The 23,595-nt window shown below is 49.5% G+C and overlaps 3 protein-coding genes across 4 annotated transcripts in view; all 3 read left to right on the plus strand.

Moving 5' to 3' along the window:
- Nucleotides 1–14,253, plus strand: part of ATP5MC1 (ATP synthase membrane subunit c locus 1) — a 106,537-nt gene extending 92,284 nt beyond the window's left edge. Inside the window, exon 5 of the mRNA XM_068212038.1 lies at nt 14,235–14,253. The gene's annotated coding sequence lies outside the window, so the exon portion shown is untranslated. The remainder of the gene's footprint in view (nt 1–14,234) is intronic.
- HOXB8 (homeobox B8) lies at nt 3,659–7,261 on the plus strand. Of its 2 annotated transcripts, none has more exons than XM_068212000.1 (2): nt 3,659–5,091; nt 5,875–7,261. In XM_068212000.1, the coding sequence occupies exons 1-2, from the start codon at nt 4,671–4,673 to the stop codon at nt 6,180–6,182; spliced, it is 729 nt and encodes a 242-aa protein (XP_068068101.1). In that variant the 5' UTR covers nt 3,659–4,670; the 3' UTR covers nt 6,183–7,261. The 2 variants fall into 2 exon arrangements, with proteins under 2 accessions (XP_068068101.1, XP_068068102.1); XM_068212001.1 differs by having other exon boundaries at nt 5,878–6,268.
- Nucleotides 8,246–12,390, plus strand: HOXB7 (homeobox B7). The gene is given in 4 exon segments (XM_068212004.1): nt 8,246–9,206; nt 12,135–12,250; nt 12,252–12,311; nt 12,313–12,390. Coding segments are annotated over 4 exon segments (654 nt in total). The 5' UTR covers nt 8,246–8,806.
- Nucleotides 14,254–23,595: the final 9,342 nt, after the last annotated feature.

Consider the following 23,595-nt stretch of genomic DNA (forward strand, 5'->3'; position numbering starts at 1 on the left):
TTCCTTTTTTTACTCTTTTTCTTTTTTTTGTTTTTTGCCCTTTCAAGCAATTCCAGGCCTGCACACAACAACAACAACGCCACGCACAGAAGGCATCCCCAGCGCTCGCACACTCGAGGTTCTGGCGAGACGTCTGGGCTGGGGAAGCTCTTTATGACTTTACAGCCCCGGCCTTGTCCCCTCTTCGCCTCCCGGGCAGCAGAATGGCCAATTGTTTAGTCTCGGAATTTGAAACAATAGCGCGTTTCAAAAGCGAACCCACTTCGCCTCTTTTTTTTTTTTTTTTTTAATTTATTTTTTTATTGCCGCACTTTGAGAAAACTCCAGCGCGGCGAGGCGAAGAGGCGCCAAAAAAAATCCATTCTCTTCTCCCTCCTCTTTTCATCCCTCACCTCCTTTTCTTCTCACATGTTTTTAAGCTGGTTCGCGCTCCCAGCGAGGAGCGGCGTTCCTTATTTTGATGTTTTTTCCCCTTTTTTGGGGGTTTTTCCTCCCCCCCCCCCCCCCCGACGGGGAATCGCCGGCTGCAGTTCCGCGCGCGGCCGCGAGGTGGCGCCGTTGCTCCACGCTAGAGGCGCCCCCTGGGCGCGAACACCTTGATTCCATTACGTAAAATATTGGGTTAATTATCGCTGTTTTGCCCGTTTTATAGCTCACATCTCTGCTCTTTTTTTTTTTTTTTTTTTTTTTGATCGAGGGTAAATTATGTGACGCCGGGAAGGGGAAAAAAAAAAAAAAAAAACACCGCGGCAACGCGGCGGCAGAGCCGCGGTGAGAGGTGGGGCGCGCATCTCTCCTAAATGTTCGTTTAAAAAGGGAATTAAAAAGCGCCGGGTTTTGTTTTCTGCTGGTCTGGAGGTGGGAGGACAGCTGAAATTACCCCAAGCCCGCAGATTTACGTTTGCAGGGCTGGAAAAAAAAGAGAGCGGCTCGAAGATTTCGGGGAGAAAGGGACGAGCAGAAGCGGGACAATATTTTTCCCCTCGGCCGTTAGGATGATCTGCGCTTTCCCTGCTCGATATTTTATGTGTTTTATAATCCCAGCCACCGCAGAAGAAAAAAAAAAAAAGAAAAATATAATAAAACAAAAGGAAAAACCAAGTCAACCATGCATTAAACCAAGAGCATTTGTTTTTTTTAGAAGTCGAACCACTCATTTCTGGTGTGGCTGCCCCATCCTTTGGCAGCGCTGATGCTCTTCTTCACTTTAACAGCTTCAGAAATATTTTTTAAATGCCACAAACGAGTAAATTAACCCAAAATGCTCTTAAACCACCGCGCTTTGGGGTACAAATAAATACACCCCTGATGCGGCGGCAATAATGTCAACTTTTAACTCCACCAGTTCACTTTGATTCTGGCCTTTGATTCCTCAGAATTACGAGGCAAAAAATTGCTCAGATGTTGTAATTCTTCCGCTACAAACGGCGGCAATAATTTCAATATGGGTTTTCTTTCAAATTGGTATAAACGGGTTTTTTCCTGACTGAGAATTGCTCCCAAGTTCCCCCAGAAACCGCTCCCGTCGCTCCCAAAAATCAAGATTTTGGGTGAGGGCGGAACAATTCAAACCCACACGCAGCAGCACAGGGTGGGAAATCTTATTTTAAGAGGCAAAGTTTCGGCATCTCGAGGCTCCGTTTCAACGCCAGGGCGTGAAATACGAGCGCGAACAGAAATAAATGAGGGGAATGAAGAAAAATCTCGCCCCTGTGCATTCGGAGCGAGGCAGAGCAGAGCAAACTTGAGGTTTAGCAAGGAAAGGATTTGAGGCTCTTTCATTTTTTTTTAATTATTTTTTTCTTTCTCCTTTTCCTTATGAATTCCTAATAAATCTTTCCTCCGCTGGGTATTTATAAATTATCTCGCTCCGACACCCACCCCGCGCACTCGCGCCCGGCCCCGCTCGGTTTTCCTTGGAATGGAAACATTTTCCTTTCATCGGGATCCCGAGCCCAGCGCGGGCGATGATTTAGGATCAGCCGTTGATTTCTGGGGCACCGCCGAGCTCCCGGCGCATCCCCGCCATCCAGTTATTATTTCTTTTTGATGAAAATGTTCACTCCCAACCACAACTTCCCAATTGGCCTCCGCCAGTTCCTGCTCTTTTTCCCCTTCCCAAACTTCAGGAGAGGAGGGCGCGCCTGGAAACACGCGCAGGGGAGGAAACTTCTGCTCGGAAATCACTTCACTCGATTCCATTTGAATTTTTTTCTCTCCCCTTTGAATATTCCAGCATCCCCACGCCGGGCTGCGCAGTTCTGTTTACTTCTCTGCACCATTTTCGGGGCTTTTTATGTGGCGAGATGAAGCCCAAATCTGCTCAATCGACAATAAAAGTGGGGAGAAAAAAGAAAATGTTAACTCGTCTTTTTAGAGGGGCGAAAAAAGCCTTAATTATACCGCTGCAAGTACTCCAGCAGCAATAATTACTCCAAAAGGCTCTTAGGCTCGGCTGGAATTATCCCTCCACAAAATAAAGGAAGCGTATTTACTTAAATTATTTCTCTAAGGATGGGTTTAAAGTTTTATTCCGTTGCTATCTTTGTTTTCTTTCTTGCTCCCTCTTCCTTTCTGCCTTCCTTCGCTCCCCGCCTTTCCCCCCTGATCATTTTAGGGAAGATTTTTTTTTAATTTTTTTTTAAACCAAAGTAGAAAAACTGAAATAGTTCAACTTTTCCCTCTTTTTTTCGTGCGGTGGAGGTTGAATTTTGCCCCTCAGCTGGAGGCGGGCACGAGTGGAACCCTCCTAAAATTCACCTTCCTCGCCTCCAGCCCGGCTCAGACGGAGGCGATGGGGAAACAGCAGAAACCCAGGCGGGGCAAAGCGGGGGAAAAAATCCAGACCTGAGGTGGAAAAGAGAGGACGGGAGGCAGAAAAGGCTGGAAAATCCAGCTGGGATTGCTGGGGGGCTCTGGAGGGGCCGGGGCAGCGCTCGGGCTGGGAGGGTTCGGAGTCGTTATTAGCTGAGAAACGTCTGGGTAATATTTGCTGACTGCGAGAAATGAATTTCAAAATCTACCCCCTGTGTGTTTCGGCGGTGGAAAATTGCAGCGCTGGCATCCGAGGGGCAACTTTGGCTCCGTTGTTACCGAATGCCAATAAAAGAGAAAAGCTTCTCTCCCCTCTCTCCCCATCCCCGCTCCCCCCCCCCGCTTTTTCCCTGGGAAGAAGAAGAAGAAGAAGGAGGAAAAATAAATTAAATTAAGAAAGAATTAAATAAAGGACTGGAAGTTCTGGGGGCGAGGTGGGGCTGGGAGCACGGAGGTTTTTCCTGCTCTGGAGGTGATCAGAGCCTCAATATTTGGAGTTTCGGGTCATCCCCGAGCGCATCTCGAGCAAGTCCTGGGTGAGGAGGAGGAGGAGGAGGAGGAGGAGGAGGAGGAGGAGGAGGAGGAAGAGGAGGAGGAGGCAGCGAGGGCGAGCGGCGAAAAGTCGATGTTCTAGATGAAAAACCATAATGATTTTAATTCAATATTGACACCTCCGCATGTCGCCGCGGCCGCGGAAGGCTCCAATGGAAAGCGCCGGTTTATAGCGGCGGAGGAGCGGACTCGTAAAAGCCTAACGGCTTTTATGTAGTGCGGTATAAACAACAACAACATCCCCGGCTTTATGGCGTTTTATAGTTTGTTAAACAGTTTACAGCCTTTTTTGGGGCTATTACAAACGCAATTCCCTTCATGCGATAGTTAAACCTTTATCAATAATAAGGAAATTGATCATTAAAATGTTAAATATGACTACCTCGTTTGTTTTAAAATATGTTTAGGATAAGAAGCTGTATGATTTGATAACTTGTATTAAAATACCAATTACATTTATAGGACCTTTTAAAACTGGTAGCAATTAAATCGTGTTCTTTTACAGTTTTCCAAAGCGACCCTGACATTTAAAAAGGCTAAAACTGCCTCGTTAAAATTTTGAAATTAACGACTGCGAGCGCTCCTCTTTAATTTTCCAACACTCCCCAAAAATCAATCTTTTGGGTGGTCTAGGTACGTGATTTGTTGTGAGGCGAGCGATATCTCATTAATGGAGGTAGTTAAACATATTTAATCCGTATATTCACCCCACCTCCTTCTCCCTTCCCCTCTCCCTCCCTCTCCCTCTCTCTCTCTCTCTCTCGCTCCCCCTCGCTCGCTTTTCCTTCTTTATTCTCCCACACTCTTCCTTTCACAATCATGCGGTGCAGAGTCCGTGTGGAGTAAGGAGAAGCCAATAGGATGAGGTTTTGGTAATAGATGCAAATGATCATGAAAAGACACTGCAAAATATGAAACAACTCATTTGCGCTGAAGTAAATCACTGAAAACTGTTTATGAACTGGCATCTCTTCTTGGAAATGTAAAGCGAGAACTCTTTAAGTGGCGATTTTTTTTTTTTTTTTTTTTTTTTAGGGGTGGGGGGGAGGAAAGAATTCAATATCATGCAGGCTTAGAGTTTTGATTATATCCTCCTTTTATATTCCTGGAAATCACAAACTGTCGTTGCTTAGCATCTTAGCGCTTTCTTTTTTTGCTAATAGATTCTCGTGGTCTGGTCTGTTGTGGTGGTGATTTTTTTTTTTAATTTTTTTTTTTAATTTTTTTCCTCCTCCTGCTGCTTAAAAAAAAAAAAAAAACCGGCAAAAAAAAAAAAAAACCAACAACCTCTTATTGAAATTAAAATGAGCTCCTATTTTGTCAACTCACTCTTCTCCAAATACAAAACCGGCGACTCCCTGCGCCCCAATTACTATGACTGTGGGTTCGCTCAGGATCTCGGGGGCAGACCCACCGTGGTGTACGGACCCAGCACGGGGGGCACCTTCCAGCACCCGCCCCAAATCCAGGAGTTCTACCACGGAGCGTCCTCGCTCTCCAGCTCCCCTTACCAACAGAATCCCTGCGCCGTGGCGTGCCATGGGGACCCCGGCAACTTCTACGGCTACGACCCCTTGCAAAGGCAGAGCCTCTTCGGCGCGCAGGAGCCCGAGCTGGTGCAGTACACGGACTGCAAGCTCGCCGCCAGCGGCCTCGGAGAGGAGGCGGAGAGCTCGGAGCAGAGCCCTTCTCCGACCCAGCTTTTCCCCTGGATGCGACCGCAAGGTGAGGCGAAAATGGCAAGGAACGGCGAGCCCCGGGAAGTAGCCCCCACCTCCCCCCCACCCCAACCCCGCCACCCCCTTTATTTTTGGTTTTTTTATGCTTTTCTTTCTGTCCCCTTCTTTGCTCGCTGCCTTTCTCTCGCTGCCTTTCTCTTCCCCCCGGTGACTGTATTTTACTGCTTTATGGGGGTAAACTTTTGCACTTGTAAATTGCTTTATAGTTTAATTACCCTGAAGGAGACCTTTTCTTCTGGGGGCTGAGCGAGCCGGGCTTTCTGTGGAAGGAAGCGTCCTTAAAGTTTATGGCACTTTTATAGCCTTAAAAAGCCCCTTCATTTTTGTTTGCCCTTCGACTGGGGATCTCGGCCGTGCTGCCGCCTCTCTCCGGGCTGCAGCCTTTTATTTGTTTTCATTTTTTGGGGTTGTTTTGTTGTGTTTTTCCGGGCCGGGCTGCGCTGTTGTTGCGCTGGGGGTGATAATCAGTGTGCAAAGCGCAGCTCCAGCCGGGCTGCTCGGGGTGGGCTGAGGGTGACCGACCCCCCCCCCCCCCCCTTTCCTCTCCCCTTTTCCTTCCCTTTTCCCTCAGAACCGTCTCCCCCTGTGCAACACCCTCTCCCCTCGCCCTCCTGCCTTCCTGCGGGGTTTTGTTGGGGTTTTTTTTGGGGTGGGGGGAGCGGCTGCGGGTTGTTTGTGCCTCTCCCCGAGCCTGGTTTATGTTTCTCTCAACCTCCTTCTCTGCTTTCCCCCCCCTCTCTCTCCCACCCCAACCTTTGCCATCCCCCAGCAGCCGCCGGACGCAGGAGGGGGAGGCAAACCTACAGCCGCTACCAGACGCTGGAACTGGAGAAGGAATTTCTATTTAATCCCTACCTGACCCGCAAGCGGAGGATCGAGGTCTCGCATGCCCTGGGATTGACAGAGAGGCAGGTCAAAATCTGGTTCCAGAACAGGAGGATGAAATGGAAAAAGGAGAACAACAAAGACAAGTTTCCCAGCAGCAAATGCGAGCAGGAAGAACTGGAAAAACAGAAAATGGAAAGAGCCCAGGAGGGGGACGAGGAAGGGGAAGCACAGAAGGCGGACAAGAAATAAAGGGATTTTTGAGGACTGGAAGGCAAGCGCTGCTGGGGTGGAAGAGCCCCCGAGCCCCACGTTAATGGCAGTTGGTGTAAGGGAGGGGTGGGGGTGGTGGTGGTGGGGGGGGGGGACACACGACAAAAACAACAAACCAGGAAAACAAAGCGTAGAAAAGAGAAAAAGGGAAGCAGAAAAAAAAAAGAAAAAAAAAAAAAAAGAAAAACCACACACACACACAAAAAAAATCCCTTTTATTGCTGTAAAACAATATAGCTGTAAGCACCACTTTCCTGATTATCCTTTGATACAAGGAGCAGAAGGCGGGAGGGACCGGGAGCTCTCTGCTGCCTTTTGCCAGTTATTAACTAGTGGTAGTGTAACGCAATAGCTTATGTAAAACATGACTGTGAAATTCTCTCTCTCTCTCTGTCTTTCTCTCTGTCTCTCTCTTCTTTCCGGGGGCGTGGGGGGTGGGTTGGTTAACATAGCTTTCAGCGCTAGAGGAGTTATGTGATATTACATTTGTGCACTTTTTTTTTTTTTTAATATTTGGATTTTTAGTTCGTTATTTCCCATCTCTTTTTTTTTTTTTTTTTTTTTTTTTTTTTGTTTGTTGTTGTTGTTGTTATCGTGGTTTATCTGTATGTACTGGAGGTAGCTATTGAGACAAACATCCCAACAACATGAAACTGCCTATTTATGCTATAGTTATCTCTCTCTTTCTCTCTCCTCACTTTTCCCTCCTGTTCTTTGCCTTGGTTAGGTTTCTTTTTTCTTTTTCTTTTCTTTTTTTTTTTTTTTTAACACAATTTTTCAATGTCTCTTCCATAAGAAAAAAAAGGGGAAAAAAGCAAAAAAAAAGTTTTAAAAAAAGCGTTTTTCTCTCCTTTAGTTAGCATGCGCACAGTGAAGCAAGTTGTAAAGTGATCTTTAGGTTAACTGTGAAAAAGAATGTATACTGTATACGTGAATTACTTTATTGGGGGAACTAATGCTATATTTTGTTGTTCTTTCACCACTTTGTTCTATTGTCTAAACCTGGAAGCGGCGGAAGAAAAGTTACAATAAAGTTTACAAGCGAGAATTCCGTGACATCATTCCTTTCGCCCTGCTCCGCTTCCTCCAGGACCGCTGGGATAGAAAGGAAATAAAAACTCAATTTGTGCTCCAACAAAAAACCAAAAAGGCAAAACCTCGGCCGGGCTCGGAGCCGCTGCCGGGCCGGGCAGGGGCAGGGCCGGGGCCGAGGGGAGGGGAAGGGCCCGGGGCAGCCGCGGAGCCTCCTGCTCCTCTTCCTCCTCGCTGCTCTTCCTCGCAGCTCCCGGCTGCCGCCAGCTCGAAATCCTCGCTGCAGGTAACGCTTCGTGGCTTTTTTGGTGGCTTTTTTTTTTTTTTTTTTTTTTTTTTTTTTTTGGTGGCTTTTTTGTTTTTCTCTCCTCGCCCTCCCCCGGCAGCTCGGGGCGCTCCCGGCTTTGGTGTGGCGCTGGAAATCGCATCGGGAGCAGCGCAGCTGAGCCGCCGCTTCCCCCCGCCGCGGCCGGGGATGCTCGTAACCTTGGGGAAGGAGAAATCGCCACAAACCCCGCACCATTGTCTGCTTTTCCTGCCTCCCAGAGGTGGTTTTTTTTTTTTTTTTTTTCCCTCTACACCCCCCTCCCCATCCCACCCAAGCCGGGGCCGCCGCCTCCTCGCACAAAAAAAAAAAAAAAAAAAAAAAAAAAAAGAGTCAGATCGCGTTTTTGGATGGTTTCTGCGCTTCTCCAGCAGAAAGCAAATCAGCCAGCTGCTCAGGTTTGACTTCTGGCTGGAATTGAGCCCCGCAGAAGCGCTGACACGCGGAACAAGGGATCCCAGCGCTCTTTATTTCCCCAACAAGAAAAGCAAATGCCAGCTCGATGCGCAGCTCAAAGCCTGTGGCACTGGAATAAATTAGATATAGAGCTGAATGGCATTTTGGGGGGTGGAAAAAAAAAGACGCCTGGAACTATTAGGTATCAATGAGACATTTGTCTTTTTTTTTTTTTTTTTTTTTTGGGGGGGGGGGGGGGGTTGAGGAGGCGGCGGGGGTCGAGGGGGGAGGGGAGGGAATTATGGACAGTCTGGTGAAAAAGTAGCTGGGAGCCGAGGAAATGGTGCGAAGGAGGGAAATTTAGACGGGATCAATAAAGGGATAAATAGAAATAGAACTCCCTTCCCTTTCCTCCAGCAGAGAGAGACCGAGAGAGCCTGGCTGGTTTACCAGCAACGTGCTTGTAACCCCCCTCCCCTTTTTCATGTGGTTTTTTTTTTTTTTAAATTTTTTTTTCCTCCCCTTTCTCCCTCGCTCTGAGCTGAAAACTGATTACAGGTTGCTTATCGACTCCAGCACAATTTCACCCCTTCCAGCAGAGATCGTGCGGGGTTTTATATGGCATCAATTATTTATCATATTTTATAAATCCAGCCGCACAGTCCCGTGCCCCCGAGGAGGGGGCGGGCGGCGATTGGCGCCGGCGCAGCCACGTGCCCGCGCGTCACCGGGGCCGGGAGGAAAAAGGCTCCTTTTTGGTGTAAATCTGGACTCTAATTCCGTAATATATCACGGTACCTCGTAAAACCGACACTAAAACGTCCCGACCTACAAATCACCCGGCCAAATTATGAGTTCATTGTATTATGCGAATGCTTTATTTTCTAAATATCAAGCCGCAAGTTCGGTTTTCCCATCCGGAGTCTTTCCCGAGCAAACTTCTTGCGCTTTCGCCTCCAACACCCAACGAGCGGGCTATGGGGCCGGATCCACGCCTCCCTTCGCCGCTTCCATGCCCGGCCTCTACTCCAGCGGCAGCTCCGTGCACCCCCAGCCCCCCAGCATGTACTCCTCGGGCTACGGCCTGGAGCCCGGCTCCTTCAACATGCACTGTTCCCCTTTCGAGCAAAACCTCTCCATGATGTGCCCGGGAGACGCCTCCAAGCAGAACTGCAGCAAAACCGACCAGAGGGACTCGGATTTGCAGGGCGACAGCAACTTCCGCATCTACCCCTGGATGAGGAGCACAGGTAAGCGCCCCGGAGGGGGGCTGGGGCTCGGCGAGGAGGGGGAGGAGGAGGGGAGGGGGTTTGGGGGGTGGGGGGAGGGTAAATTATTTGCTGGCGTGCGCGGGGGGTGGCGGAGGAGGGAGGGGGGTGGGTGGGTGGGTGGGGGGGGTCGTCCCCAACTCCTTTCATGACGTTTCGCTGCTGAAAACGCGTCTTGGAAAGAGAGTGGGGTGGGGGGGGAGAGCCACACACCCCCACCCCCTCCTGGCCTTCCCCCCCACCCCCTCCCTTGCCATAAAGCCGTGCTTTTAGCTTTAAATATCGATCGGGGCTGCCGGGGCTCTGTCTGTTTGTCTCGGAGGGGACAGACGGAGCCGCAGAAATCATGGCCAGCCCCTTCTCCTGCTGCTGTATTCAGGGGCTGGAGGCTGTGCAGACAGAGAGAGGGACTCGGGGATGAAACTCCTGATGGGAGGCGCTTTGAGGGCTGGGGGTGTTTTCTTTGAGGCGGCCAGAGCTCCGTTCGGGAGCCCCTCGCGGTGTCCTGAGCGCGGCGGTGTCAGGAGCAGCAGCGCATCATTCCCTGCTCCATGAAACAACAACAACAAAAAAAACCAAAAAAAAACCCAAAAAAACCCCCCAAAAAACCACCCAAACTCAAAAAACCGCTCCCCGAGCGGTGACAGCCCGGCCGGGACCGTCATGGAGGGAGGGATGGACGGATGGATGGATGGATGGATGGATGGATGGATGGTGGATGTCGGATAAAGGGGGACGAGTTCTGTCCCAAAACCCTCGGGGAAAGCCCTTTTGGGGTGCTCAGCGCGGCCCTGCTGGAGCTGGGGGGGCTCCAGGGGCGACCCCGCTCCGGGTCACGCTGGCCCCGCACATGTCCCGACCCTCCGGGCTGCCTTCAGTGCCCGACGCGCTCCGTCTCGGGGCATTAACGTCAATTAACGATTAATAAATATCCCTTTCCCCCGCGAGGGAGGGGTCCCGGCGCGGCCCCGCTCCCCCCGGGTCGCCCGGAGCGCTCCGGGGCCGGGCTGGGCGCTCCCTGCGGCCGGAGCCGCCCGTGGTCACTCGTGGGGCTGGTCACGGTGTCCGTGGTCACTCGTGGGGCTGGTCACGGTGTCCGTGGTCACTCGTGGGGCTGGTCACGGTGTCCGGGGCTCCCGACACCCGTGGGATGCCGAAAAGAGGGAGGAAGGCGATGCTGTCCCGCCTGGGAGCGGCACGGGGTGGGGGGACACAAGACGTGAGCTCCTTTCCCTGCCCCGGCTCGTTAGGGAGAGCTCGGGGGCGAGCGGAGTGCGGCCCAGGCTGGCCGGGAAGCGGAGGGAAGGAGGAGAGCAGCGCAGCAGCCAAGGCAGAGCGGTTTGGGCAGGCAGGAGTCCCCCTCGCGCTTATTTGGTGGTCACTCCTTTCCATTACCTGCTCCATAACTCATCCGCTTTTACAGTTGATTTATCAAAGACCAAATATTTCTGGTCGTAAACACTTCATCTCTGCTTTTATCCGACTTTAGATTTAAGAATCCCCCCCGCTCACTCCTCTCTCAGCCGGTGACGCTGCAAGGATCAGCACTGGCTTTGGAAAGAGGGCAAACCTCCAAAAAAAAACCCCAAAAACCTGGATGTGCTGGGATCAGCTGAGCCTAAAACCAAGAAAACTCGACTTGGGGCGTAAAAAACGGGGGTCCCCGCCCTTGCAGCCCCCCTTCCCTTGCCGTTGCTCGTGCCCAGGGTGCGATCCCGCTTGTGGAATTTCATCCACGAGCAGAGATAGAGTTGTCATCCCCATTCAGCAGCGGTTTATGGCTCTCTCCTCAGCGGATTTTACAACCCGCATTCCACGACCTGCACATTTCTACTTTACAGCTTAGCCCGGGCTATTTTGCCTTTTTTTTCCCCCTCTTTTCCTTGTAATGACTGGATCTTTTCTTCTTAAAGGAAAAAAAAAAAAGAAAAAAAAATAAGTAAGGGAAAAAAAAGAAAGGTTGGGTTTGGGGGGTAAAAGGGGAGAAAAGGAGAAGAGGTGGAATGCGGGGAGGAAGGAGAGGCCGAGGGCTGCTGCTCTGGGGAAGAGCACGTTTCGCCCCAGGTCTGCACAGAGTTTACACGCCGCGATCACAAACACCAGATTGTAGAATCATTCCCAATCTGGAATCCAGGAAATGTCGGGTGGAGGGGGAAAATCAGGAGCTGGGCCCTTTCCAAACCCCGGAGGCTGCTGGCCAACCTGGGCTGGGAGCTGAGGCTCTTCCCATCTTCACACCCCAAAAAAGAGCGGCCTGGGTGGGGGGAGAGAGAAGCCCCGTGAGAGCCCCAAAAGTGCCCCAAAATGCCAGAAACATCTCCTGGAATGACTGAAAGCGTCGCACACCTTCCGATGACAGCTTTAGGAGAGGACAAGCACTTGGATTTGTGGAGGCAGCAGATGGTCTCTCCCTCTCCCTCTCCCTCTCCCCTTCTCCTTCTCCCTCTCTCCCCTCTCTCCCTCTCTCCCTTTCTTCCTCTCTCCCTCTCCCTCTCTCCCTGCCCGGCTGTTTCCGCACTGATTTCCCCCCAAACCATCCCAAATTTCTGGTGCCTGGATGAAAATCGAGGCAGGAGCTCGGAGTCTGGCCGGGGCTGGGAGGTCAGGAAACTTTCTGAACTTTGTTGTGGCTCGGAGACTCCGCTGGCCCCGAGGTGGAGGGAAATGAAATCTTGGGGGTGTTTGGGGTGTTTGGGGGGCTGTGAACCGCGAGGGCGAGGCGGAGAGAAGCCTCGAGGAGCAGGAAACCCCTCAAAATTAAAGGAAATATTGGCCCAAGTTGTGATTTTGCCCCCGGTGGCGCCGCAGAGGAGCAGTTTGGGGCTGTGCAACAACAACCACAAAAAGAAAAACCCAATGAAATCCCAACAAACCCCCCCGAGCTGACCCGAATTTGCTTTTATTCGGCAGGAACGGACAGAAAACGCGGCCGCCAGACCTACACCAGGTACCAGACCCTGGAGCTGGAGAAGGAGTTCCACTACAACCGCTACCTGACGAGGAGGAGGCGCATCGAGATCGCCCACCGCGCTGTGCCTGACCGAGCGCCAGATCAAGATCTGGTTCCAGAACCGCCGCATGAAGTGGAAAAAAGGAAAATAAAACCGCCTGCCCCGGCTCCGGCGGGCAGGAAAAGGCAGACGCCGAGGAGGACGAGGAGGAGTGAAAAGGAGAGAGAGGTGGATGGATGCGGGGGAAGCGAGAGAAGGGGAAAAAAAGGGGGGGGGAAACGCAAAAACACGCGTCAAAAAGCAACAGCAACAACAAAAAAAGGACTAGATATAAAAATAAATGATAAGCGCATCGATCATTAAAGCCCTAGGAGTGATACGTTGTGTTTGATGACACTGAGAAAAAAATACTACCTATATTAGAGTCTCTTCTTTGGTTTGGGTTATTTTTGCTTTTTGTACAATAGAAAATCTACCTATTAAATGTGGTTTAGAGTCAGGATAGACACGTTTTTTTCCTATGTGAGCCTTCCTCTAGCAGCAGTAATTTGTAAATCGCTGTAATTTGTACTTCGCTGTGTACTTTTTATTGTTTTTTTTTTTTTTTTTTTTGGGGGGGGGGGTGGGATATGAAGTAACGTGGTCGTGTTTAGCACCTTTAATTTAGAAAATGTGACCCGAAAGCCTGAATGCAAATTACATTTAGCGCGTAGAGTCCTGTACATAATATGAATTATTATTCCTCCTTCCTCCCTGTAACCTCTGTGGTTCTTTTCTCCTTGCGATGCTCTTTTGTCTGTGGATATTTTTTACCTTCGTTGTTCGAGCCTCTACGGGGGGAAAAAAGGGGGAAAAAAAATAAAAAAAAAAAAAAGAAAAAGCAGAGGAATTAATATTGTGCTACGTCAAATGTTGTATATCGAAGTAGCAAATTATTTAATGGCGGCGCGTTGCTTTTTTGTTATTAATTATTAATATTATTATTATTATTTTCCTTCGTCTGTGATTATTATTCTTCAAAATAAAAAGGAGATCTCCAACAATCTACAGCGCGTTGGGTGCCTCCCTCTTTGCCTTGTTAAAAACACAAAAAAGCCAACACGTGCTTTGGAATGGCTTGGAAATAAACGTGAGGAAATCTCCTTTTCCCCCGATTTATCACCCAAATTTCTCTCCTTTTCTTGGGGCAGCCAATCCATTCCAGTCTCGGCGCTTTTTTCGGTAGATTTGGCGAATATCCTGAGGAATAATTGATTTTCGGGGCTCTGGAAATGCGGGCTGGGCTCTCTCCCCTCTCTCCCTCTGTGGTTGCGCTGGGGATTATTTCTGAGGAAGGCAAAAAGCGGAAAAAAAAAAAGGAATTTAAAGAACCCGGAATGGCCCCAAATAATTTCTCCTCTGCCTCGCTTTAATTCTCTTCTTCTCCGAACTAATTTGCACCATCCCGATCCATTCCGCCCGCGCCTTTGGCCCTTTTATTTATTTATTATTTTCTTTTTAAGGTTCTCCCTCCGCCCTTCAATTACTTTGCTGCGGACTGGATCTCTTTCATTAGCACCAAATAACGCCGAGCATCAAAGCGCGCATAAAATAAATTAAAGCAATTAAACGCGGGGGAAGAAGGAGAAAAAAAATTCTAAAAAATCAACAAGGCAAAACAAAAGGCGAGTAAATTTAAGCACTTGCGCCTCGGCCTTGCTCTCTCCCTCCCCGCCCTTTTTTATTTTATTTTCTTCTTCTTTTTTTTTTTTTTTTTTTTTGTTGATTTATTTATTTATTTCCGCTGCGCACAAAGGCGCGGAGGCTCCGCGGAATTGTACTCGGCGGCGGGGAAGGGAATTTGAATAAAAATTAGTAAAAATAAAAATAATAATTAAAAAAAAAAAGAGAAACAAAATTAAACCCAAATTCAGCGAGCTCGGGGAGAACCTTCCTCTTCCTCCCCTTGGTGCCTCGCTCCTTTTTCACCTCCCACCTCCCCCAGATGATTTCGTGCCCTGCCGCATCCTCGGGGATGCTTTTTTTTTTTTTTTTTTTAATTTTTTTTCCCCCCCAAAATCCGCGGCGCCGCGTCAGGGGTGCGCTGCCGGCCCTAATTCCTAATTCCGGCAATCCCGTTCTTCAGGGATCGCCTCGCGCGGCTTTTGCCCCCCGAAATTCCCGTCTGGACGGGCAAATCCAGGGGGGGGGAAATCCCTTTTTGGTCCCAGCAGCGCTGGCTGCAGAGCCAGGCTGGGCTGGGGGGGTGGGTGAAATCAATGAAAATTCGAAGCGATTCCAGAATTTTCTCTGCTCCCGGAGCGGGGGGGGGCTCGGCTGGAGCCGCCCTCCCCTCCCGGGCCGGAGCTCTGCGCTGGGGGGGGGCAGCGGGAATTGAGGCGGATTCCCGGGAAAAAAAGGCAAAGCCGGGCTTGGATCAGGCAGGGGTGAGGGGGGGGGTGGCCAGGGCACCCCAAAATCCCGCCCTGGGGACACCGAGGGGACACCGAGCGGACAGGGCGGGGTCCCGGGGGGGTTTTGGAGCCCCCCAAGCGCCGAGCCCGCTCTGCCCGCGGCTTTTCTTGCCTTTATCTCACCCCCCAAAGGTCCCGATTGCCCCTTTCAGCCTGCAAGATCCCAGCTGTGACCCCAAAAAAAGGGAAATGAGCCCAAAACCGCGCGGACCCCCCCTGCTCTACTGCGCTTTTCCCCATTTCCACCCATCCCGAACCTCCAGCTCTTTATTCTGGGGGGGGTTATTGTTCGGGAATATCAGGGCGTTATTCCGTTCTTTTTCTCCCCAAAGACCCCCATATCCAAGCCAGGGGTGGGGCGGAGGGGGGGTGAAAAATATTAAAAAATCCCCGACCCCCTTTTTGATTATTTTTAAAATTTTTTTTTGTTAAAAAAAAAAAATTAAAAAATAAAAAAAAAAGATGGCGGCTAAGAAAAAGACTGCTGTTAAACCGGTCATGAAGAAATGCAATAAATTCCTTGTTGTTTTATGAAAATTTACAACTTTGTGATAGAACTTTATGAGTGGCTGGGTTCTGGGATTGGCCAGAGCCGGTCATGTGGACTGCTAACCGTGAACATGAACTTTTTATTATTTCCCATGTGGTTATATTGCACCATTCTTCTGTCCGCTGCACCTTGGGTCGGATCAGTGTCCTCTATAGGGCTCTCGCCCTCTCTCTTTACATTTTTTTACTTTTGTGTATAAGCTCGGCAGGGCTAAAGCAGGGCAGAGGGGAGGGGGGGCCGCGCAGCCCCACGCACCCCCGGGCTCCCCCCTCCGCTCCCCGCGCCTTCCAAACACTTCTATCCAATTTTTAAATTTTTTTTCCCCCGTTATTATCACAATTTTTGGGGTATTTTTAAATATTTTTAATTTTTTAAATTATTTTTTAAATCCCACTCCCCCCGGCCCCTCACTTTCCCCGCTGCTTTGTTAATTTTTTAATTTTAATTTTTTTTTTTTTTTTGGGTGGGGGGGGAAGATCTCAGAAATAATGGAAGGGCAGAGGGGATTCTGCACCAGGAGCGGTTTTTTGCAGAGGGGGAAGTTGCTCCTTTTTCCGGGCAAGTGCCAGAAAAATGCCAGAAGCTCTCAGGAGCCCGAGAGGCGATGGACGGCTCTCAGGTTGGGACAATATTTGTCAGCCAACAGATAAGCGAAGGGCTTATCTCTCCCGCCCCAAAATTCCCACTCATGCCACAGAAAAGGACGTCAAAAGGTAAGGGAAGAATACGTTTCTCTTCATTTATTATGATATATGTAAATATATATATATATATTCTGTATTTTTCCATGGAAAAAATGGATTTGTCAAGCTGTTTTTTTCCTGTTTGATTTTTTTTCCCCTGTTTCATCCCCATCTCCTCCTGCCCGGGGAGGAGGTGGCGGAAGGGGGGGGGGGATGAAAAAAAGGGTGGGGTGGTGAAGAAGGAAGGGAGGAATTAAAGGCTTTGGAAATGTGTTTAAGCGGCAATTTCAGGCGGAAAAAAAAAAGCAAAAAAGCAAAAAACGGAGATTAGAGGTGAGGAAAAGAGAGGAAGGCGAGAGAAATAAAGGTGGAGAAAAGGGGGAAAAATCAATCGAGAGAAATAAAGGTGGGAAAAAAAGGGGAAAAAAAGAAGCCGAGAGGAGGAAAGGGAGAAATAATGAAAAAAAAAAAAAAAAAAGGAAAAAGGAAAAAAGAGAACGAGGAAAGAAAAAGGGAGGGAGAAATGAGGGAAAAGAAATGGGAAATAAGGTGGCACAAATGAAAAGGAAGCCTTGTGAGGTCACCTGGAGGACAGCCGACGTGCAGGGAAGGCTTTGAGCAGCTGCCGAGGGTTTTACACACTGCCTTGGAAATCACCGAGCCCGTGCTGGGCAGTTGTTCGCGTTTTATTTGGCTGGGTTTGGGTTTTGTTGGGGTTTTTTTTTTTGGTTGTTGTTTTTTTTTTTTCCCTCCCCCTGGCAGAATCCCGTGCCAGCTTTGCCGTCCCCGAGGCGAGCCCAGGAATTTGGCCGAGTTTCCGCGGAAGCCGGCTTGGGTTTTGCGTCGCTCTCCGGGGTCGTTGTGGTGTGGGTGGTTTTGGGCAGCCCGCGGAAACCTGAAAATCAGTGTTTAAAAAAGCCAGACAAAACAACAACATCAACAAAAAAAAAAAAAACCCAAACATAAAAAAAAAAAAAGGAGGGGGAAGAAAAAAAAAAAAGGAAGAGAGAGAAAAAATAATAAGAATGAAGTCAGCCCAGAGCGCAGCGCTCTCACTGTAATTTTTTTTCTCTCTCGCTCCCCAAATCCCAAATGAAGCTGACGTTGGGAAGCAATAAAGCTGCTTGGATTTTAATTGCGTTCTGCAGCTCGAGCGCGGCTTTAGGGCTCGGTTTTCAGCCCCGCGGTGTGGCGGGGCTGCTCCTCGCCAGGTCCGGCGCAAATCGCGCTCTCCTTCCGCACCCCGCGCCCCAACCCTCGCTCTTCCCGCAGGGAAATCTTTATCCGGAGCTGATGTCGGTTTAAATCGCATTTAATTTTCTTGTTTTCCCCTCGATGTTTCAAGGGTGGGCTTTGAAATATTTGTGTGAATGGCTACGGTGCCGAGGTGATTGTTAAATGAGGTAATGAGAGAGCGCTGGAGTAAGAGGAGATTCATGATTTCTGCATAAACCATTTTATGAGGTGACGATTTATCTCGGCCGAGCCCACCGCGCCGGAATATTGGGTGCAAGAGGGTAAATGATGGCGAGCCGTGCAAGTAATAAACAGAAAGACATTTTTAAAAGCTACTTCTTCCCCGAACCTGTTACATTTTTCATCAATCACCGGCCGAGGGGGGAGAAAAAAACCGCTGCGGGTTCATCCTCCCGTTCTCCCCTTTGCCCCCGATCTTTTCGCTTTTTGCTTTGGTTTTTTGTTTGCTTTTTTGTTTGTTTTTTCCTGTTCGTGTAAGGGACGACAAAACCCAAATCAGAAACAATTTAAGGCAGAAACGTCGCTTTTATGCCGATCCGTCCACACCTCGCGTGGGCAACCACTTGTGGAACCCCCGCGGGTCCAAAGGGCTTTTTTAACCCTTTCCCCGCGGAGCGAGCCCGAAACCTCCTCCCGCCGGGTGGGTGCGATTATTTGGGGGTGTCCCCCGCTGCTGGCCAGTCCCCCCGGTGTCCACCCCGCTGGTTCGGTGAGGGAAAAGGGAAATGAGAGGGAAACGAGAGGGAAACGAGAGGGAAATAAAAGGGAAATGAGAGGGAAATAAAAGGGAAATGAGAGGGAAATAAAAGGGAAATAAGAGGGAAATGAGAGGGAAATAAAAGGGAAATGAGAGGGAAATAAAAGGGAAATGCAAGCTCCCGCGGGGCCCCCCGGTGCTCGCCCATTCCGCGCCGTCTGCTGCCATCTACCGTCGGCGGCGGCGGCCGGCGGCTCCCGGGGGCTCCCGGGGGCTCCCGGGGGCTCCCCCAGCCCCGAGCCCCCTCCCGGGGGGTCCCCACCCCGCCTGGCCTCGCCTCCCCAACCCCGGGAGCCTCCACCTCCGCCGGGACCCGCCTCGCACCGGGGGGAAATTCGGATTTTGGGGGGGGTTCGGATGGTGCCGAGGCGTTTTTTCTGTCTGAAGAGCCCCAAATCTGCACTCGGGGCGCGCAGAGTGCGCGCTGGCGGAGCGCGGGCGCGGAGGAACGCGGAGGGGGGGCGGGGGGGAGCGAGGGAGGGGTGTGGCAGCTCGTCATTAAAATAAAAAAAAGTGGGGGGGAATAGGAAAAAAAAGGAAATAAAATGAAATTAAATGAGAAAAAAAAAAAAGGAAATAAGAAGAAATAGAATGAAATAGAATGAAATAAATGAAATGAAGTGAAATAAAATGAAATTAAATGAAATAAGAAGAAATAAATGCAATGAAATAAAAAGAGAAAAATGAAATAAATGAAATAAAATGAAATAAAATGCAATAAAATGAGAAGAACGAAATAAAAATAAATAAAATGCAAGGGAATGAAATAAAATGAAAAAAAAAAGAAATAAGAAGGAATAAAGACAAATAATCTGCAGTGAAACGCAATAAAACGATGCCATAAAATGCCATAAAATGCCATAAAATGCCATAAAATGCAATAAAATGCCAGGCAGAGGAGCTTTGATTCCCTTCTGGCTCGCAGTGGCCGGTCCGGGCTCGGGCCGGGAGGGGTCCGGGGGGGCTGAGGGGGTTGCTGGGGACGGGGGCAGACGAGGGGTCACTTTTAAGTTACTGTAGGGACAATGCGCGCCTGTTATTTTAAAAGGTTCCTCTCGCCCTCCCTCCCTTTCTCCCTCCTGCTCGTTTTCTGCCTTCTCGTTTTCTCCTCCTGCCCCGCAGTTTCCTGGCAACTGTTGAGGTCTGCAATAATTCTGGTTTTCCCCCAGAAAACGCCGCGCTCGGAGGCTCTGGGGTGGTGGGGGAAACTCAAAAAAAAAGAAAAAAAAATCCCAAAAAAAAACAGAAAAAGGAGGGAAAAAATCCAAGTTCCATGAAGTCGTTCCATGCTGTAATTCCGCATTACACCAGACCCGTGTCGCCTCTCCCTCCCCTTCTCCCCACTTCATTTCACCCCCGCTCCCCTCCCAGGAGCTCCTTCTGCGGAAATATTCGGGGCTGGGCACGTTTGGGTTCCCCCAGTGTCCCCTTCTCCCTCCGCTCCCCCTCCTTCCCGTCCCCCCCGGTTTATTTTTGATTTTCTTGTTAATAATTAGCCGCACTCCTTAATGGAACAATGGTAGATTATTATTGCTTCTTTTCAAGGCTGCCATTAACAAGGTTATTATGCACTGCACGGGAAGTCAGGTAAATTAAACTTAAATTGCTGGAAATTAAGTTTCAGGCGGTTTTGCGCTGGGAGAGAGGCGATTTTTTTTTTAATTTTATTTTTTTTTTAACACCTTCGGGGCTCATTGTTTTAAATACTCCGAGCCCGCAGCTCGGGTTTATTTTCCGAAGTGATTTTGGGTGTGCAGTAGCGTTACAGGGCAGGCTGAGCGGCTGCCAATGGTTTTCTATGTCTGAGTTCCAAGAACAAGGGGTTTTTTCAACTGTTTTCGTGCTCTTGGCTTGACTTTATGGCCGCAATAAGTCCCTCGGTGGGGAAACCCCCGCTGCGTTCTCACTTCAGAAGGGTCGGGAATTCCAGCTCCCCGTGAAAAAATAAAAGGGAAAAAAAAAATTAAAAAAATAATAATAAAAAAGAGAGCTTCATTTTTTATTGGAACCAACAGCACGGAACTTTTCCAGCACCGCCGGCTCCAGCTTTCGCACAAGCCACGCTCTGTTCTGCTGGCCTGGCGAAATATTTGGGTGTTGTTTTAATCCCCTCATCCCTCTGCTCTGCTGGGGCTGCTGGCCAGGAAAAGCACACCGCAAAAAAAAAAAAAAAAAAAAAATCAACAAAAAAAACCCCAAAAAACCCAACTTGTCCATCCCCGAAATACTTCTCTTTATCTTTATTTATGCCCTGGCGCTTGAGTGGTGTCTGTCAGGAGGGGAGAGGCGCAGTGAAATCTGTTCTTGCACCTTCTGCCGCCGCCCCGCTTTATCGCTCCCTCCCTGCAGACCTCGCGCCTGGAATTTGGGTTTTTTTTGAAAAGATGAGGCCAAAATCTGACTAAAGACGAGCCCCCTCCCCACTTTATTGCTCCTTCTTTGTAGATCTCGTGCCTGGATTTTGGGCTTTTTTCTAAAAGATGAGGCCAAAATCTGATTAAAGACGAGCCCCCTCCCCGATTTATTGCTACTTCTCTGCAGACCTCGCGCCTGGAATTTGGTTTTTTTTTCTAAAAGATGAGGCCAAAATCTGACTAAAGACGAGCCCCCTCCCCGATTTATTGCTACTTCTCTGCAGACCTCGCGCCTGGAATTTGGTTTTTTTTCTAAAAGATGAGGCCAAAATCAGATTAAAGACGAGCCCCCTCCCCACTTTATTGATCCTTCTCTGCAGATCTCGTGCCTGGAATTTTGTGGGGGGGGGGGGTTTGAGGACATGAGGCCAAAATCTGATTAAAGACGAGCCCCCTCCCCAGATTATTGCTCCTTCTTTGTAAACCTCCCGCCTGGAATTTTCGTGGTTTTTTTTTTTTTTTTTTTTAATATATGAGGCCAAAATCTGATTAAAGACGAGCCCCTGGGCGCCCTCAAAGCCCGGCTTAACTTCAGGACTACTGAAGCTGCTCCCTCCCGCCTGAGCTGGGGCGGCGGAGGCGTCCAAAATAAATAAAAATTGGCCAAATCCAGATTTACTGGGGACTGAGCCGGCGGTTTAAATTTTAAATTCCGCCTTTAAAGCCCTCGGACAGGGAATTGAAACCACCCCTGAGCCGAGCGCTCAATTCCGGGAGATTTAGTGCGCTTTAAGACCCCTGCTCGAATTTAAATGTATCATAGGTGGCAAATCAATTACACCGCGGGCCTGACCCTCGGGAAGATGAAAACTATGACAGGCTTTGGGCGTTTTGGTGGGGTTTTTTTCCCACCTTGGGAGTCAAGTTTGCCTCTTTTCCTGCCCCGAGTAAGCATCGAGAGGGTCGAGTGAGAAGAAAGATTTTTTTTAATCTCCAGAGATGTCAGCAACGCGCAATTAGCGAGCGGCCGGCTTCAATTAGTGCGGTTTTATTTTCTTTTAAAACCAAAAAAAAACCGCCCTGCAAAAAGCCCCTTTCGACCACAAATTATCATAACGAGCAGCGCCGCGAGCTGCGGCTGGGAGATTTTTTATTTTTTTCCTATTTTTTTATGCTTTCCCAAACTATTCCGAGGGATTTATTTGCCGAGCAGTGGCCAGGAGTGGCGGAAAAACACGAGGGCAAACATTTTTTTCCGGCGGATTGTTGTTCCTCACGAGCTGGGCTAGCAGGACATCCCATTTCTCTGCCCAAAACAATTTGCATGCGGGGGCTGCTCGCCCCTGATAATCGCCGGCTTTTTGCAGAGCCACCGAAATTGTGTAACTCATCAAACGCACGAACCGCCCGGCTCCTGCAAAGCTCTTCAGCTTTTTTTTTAAATTTCCCCCCCTTTCTCCCCTCTCTTTTCCCCCCTGTTCTTCTCTACTCATCGCTCCCTCTCAACCTCTTTTTTTTTTTTTTTTTTTTTTTTAATTTCCCCCCCCCCCCCTTTTTTTTTTTAACCCTGGCAACTTTGGGTCCATTCCACACACAAAGGGGAAACTCTGCACGCACAAATATCGGAGATATCAGTCCAGGAGGGGGGTGGCGGCTGGAAAACCACTTCCTCTGCGTGTTATTTCCTTGAATTCTGAGGATTACGTCGCGGCCCGGGATGTTCCTCGCAGCCGTGGCATGGAACAATCTTGGCTTTGCCGCTGTAAACACGATGTCTCAAATAAATTAGCTCGTAATAAGATCCCGCTTTTCGGAGGCGCTCCAGCCTCTGGCAGAGGCAGCCGCGCTGGCAGCTCCGCGGCCGCCGTGGAAGATGTGTAATTCTAGATTTGTGGCACACACAACTCACAGATTTCGAGGTATTTCAGCCCCGACAGACAGCTGGTTACAAATTCGGACAGGAAACAACCCCTTGATAAAACGCTGCTGATCGGGGGGGTGGTGCTGGGCTTCATTTAGGTGGATTTTCTTTCCCTTTTTTCTTTTTCTTTTCCCTTTTTCCTTTTTCTTTTCCTTTTTTCTTTTCCTATTTTTATTTTCCTTTTCCTTTTTTCTTTTCCTTTTTTGTTTTCCTTTTTTCTTTTATTTTCCTTTTTTTCCTTTTCCTTTTTTCCTTTTTTTTTCCCTCTTTTTTCTTTTCCTTTTTTCCTTTTATTTTCATTTTTTCTTTTTGTTTTGTTTTGTTTTGTTTGTCTTTTGGCCGCGTCTTTCTGCTGCTGTGACTTTGATTTTCCCCCTCGAAAAGCCAAAAATCAAAATAATAAAAAAAATTTAAAAAGCGGCGAGAGGAGCTTCAACCCCACCTTGAGCCAGCGCGGAGCTCAGCGGGGGATGCGCAGGTAGAGCCAAGCGAGGAAATCTGCGCGAAGCAAAAAAAAAAAAAAAAAAAAAAAGAATAAAAAAACCAGAGCAAAGTGGAGCTTTCAGGGGGACGGAGACTTTCTGCGCTACCTTTTGCGGGGATTGCAATGGGCAAAAATGGGTGTTTTGTGGTGCGGCCGGGCTCGAAGGGGGGCACGCGGACCCTGCGCACCTCCAGGCACCGCCAGAGCGCCGGCTCTGCTCTCCTGAACCCCCCCCGCCCGCTCCGCGCGGGGAAGGATCGATAAACTCCGCTTTTCAACCCTCATCCAGGGCTCTTTTTTAGCCATAAAAGGTCGGGCGCGGGTCTGGTATTGACAAAAAAACGCAAGAGGGCACAATGCGGTGCCGGCCGCCGGAGGAGAGCGGGCTGTGGCCGGAGGAGAAAGGAAATATTTCCATTTTCCGTTTCTCTCCCGAAGCGCGGAGCTTTTGCGGCGCCGAGAAAAGCGGGGAGGTGCAGAGCGAGGCTGGGGCTCGGGCCCCGCGGAGCGGGGAGTGCTAATTGGCGCTAATTAGCCCAGCGCGGAGCCAGTGAAGTTGTCAAAACCCATTTCTCCTGCCGGAGCGAACGCAACTCAGCCCCCGCCGCGGGCTCTCCTCCCTGCAAACTTGGCGCAAAGCAGAAAAACTTTTGATTTCCTTTTTCTGCCCCCTTTCCCCACCGCGCTCCGCCGAACTCCGCGCGGCGCACTCGGACATTTCAGGGCGCTTCGCAAACGCCAGGGGTTAAAGTTTGCCGAGCGCCAGTGATTAACTTTTTTTTTTCAATTTTTTTTTTTTGTTGTTCTTTCTCTCTTTTGCCCCGCTCCGCTCGGCTCCGGCGGGGATCCCAGCGCGGTTTTTGGGGTGTAAATATAAAGACTTCGGCGCTCGCACCGCACCCCCGCGCCGAGCTCCGGGGGAGGGAGAGGAAGAGGGGAGGGCGAGGAGGAGGAGGAGGAG

This window comes from Anomalospiza imberbis, chromosome 22 (genome assembly GCF_031753505.1).
Source record: "Anomalospiza imberbis isolate Cuckoo-Finch-1a 21T00152 chromosome 22, ASM3175350v1, whole genome shotgun sequence".
Classification (NCBI taxonomy): domain Eukaryota; kingdom Metazoa; phylum Chordata; class Aves; order Passeriformes; family Viduidae; genus Anomalospiza; species Anomalospiza imberbis.

Coding starts and splice junctions, on each gene's coding strand:
- HOXB8 (XM_068212000.1), top strand. CDS start 4,671: ATGAGCTCCTATTTTGTCAACTCACTCTTCTCCAAATACAAAACCGGC. Junction 5,092..5,874: donor CCCCTGGATGCGACCGCAAG/GTGAGGCGAAAA, acceptor GCCATCCCCCAG/CAGCCGCCGGACGCAGGAGG.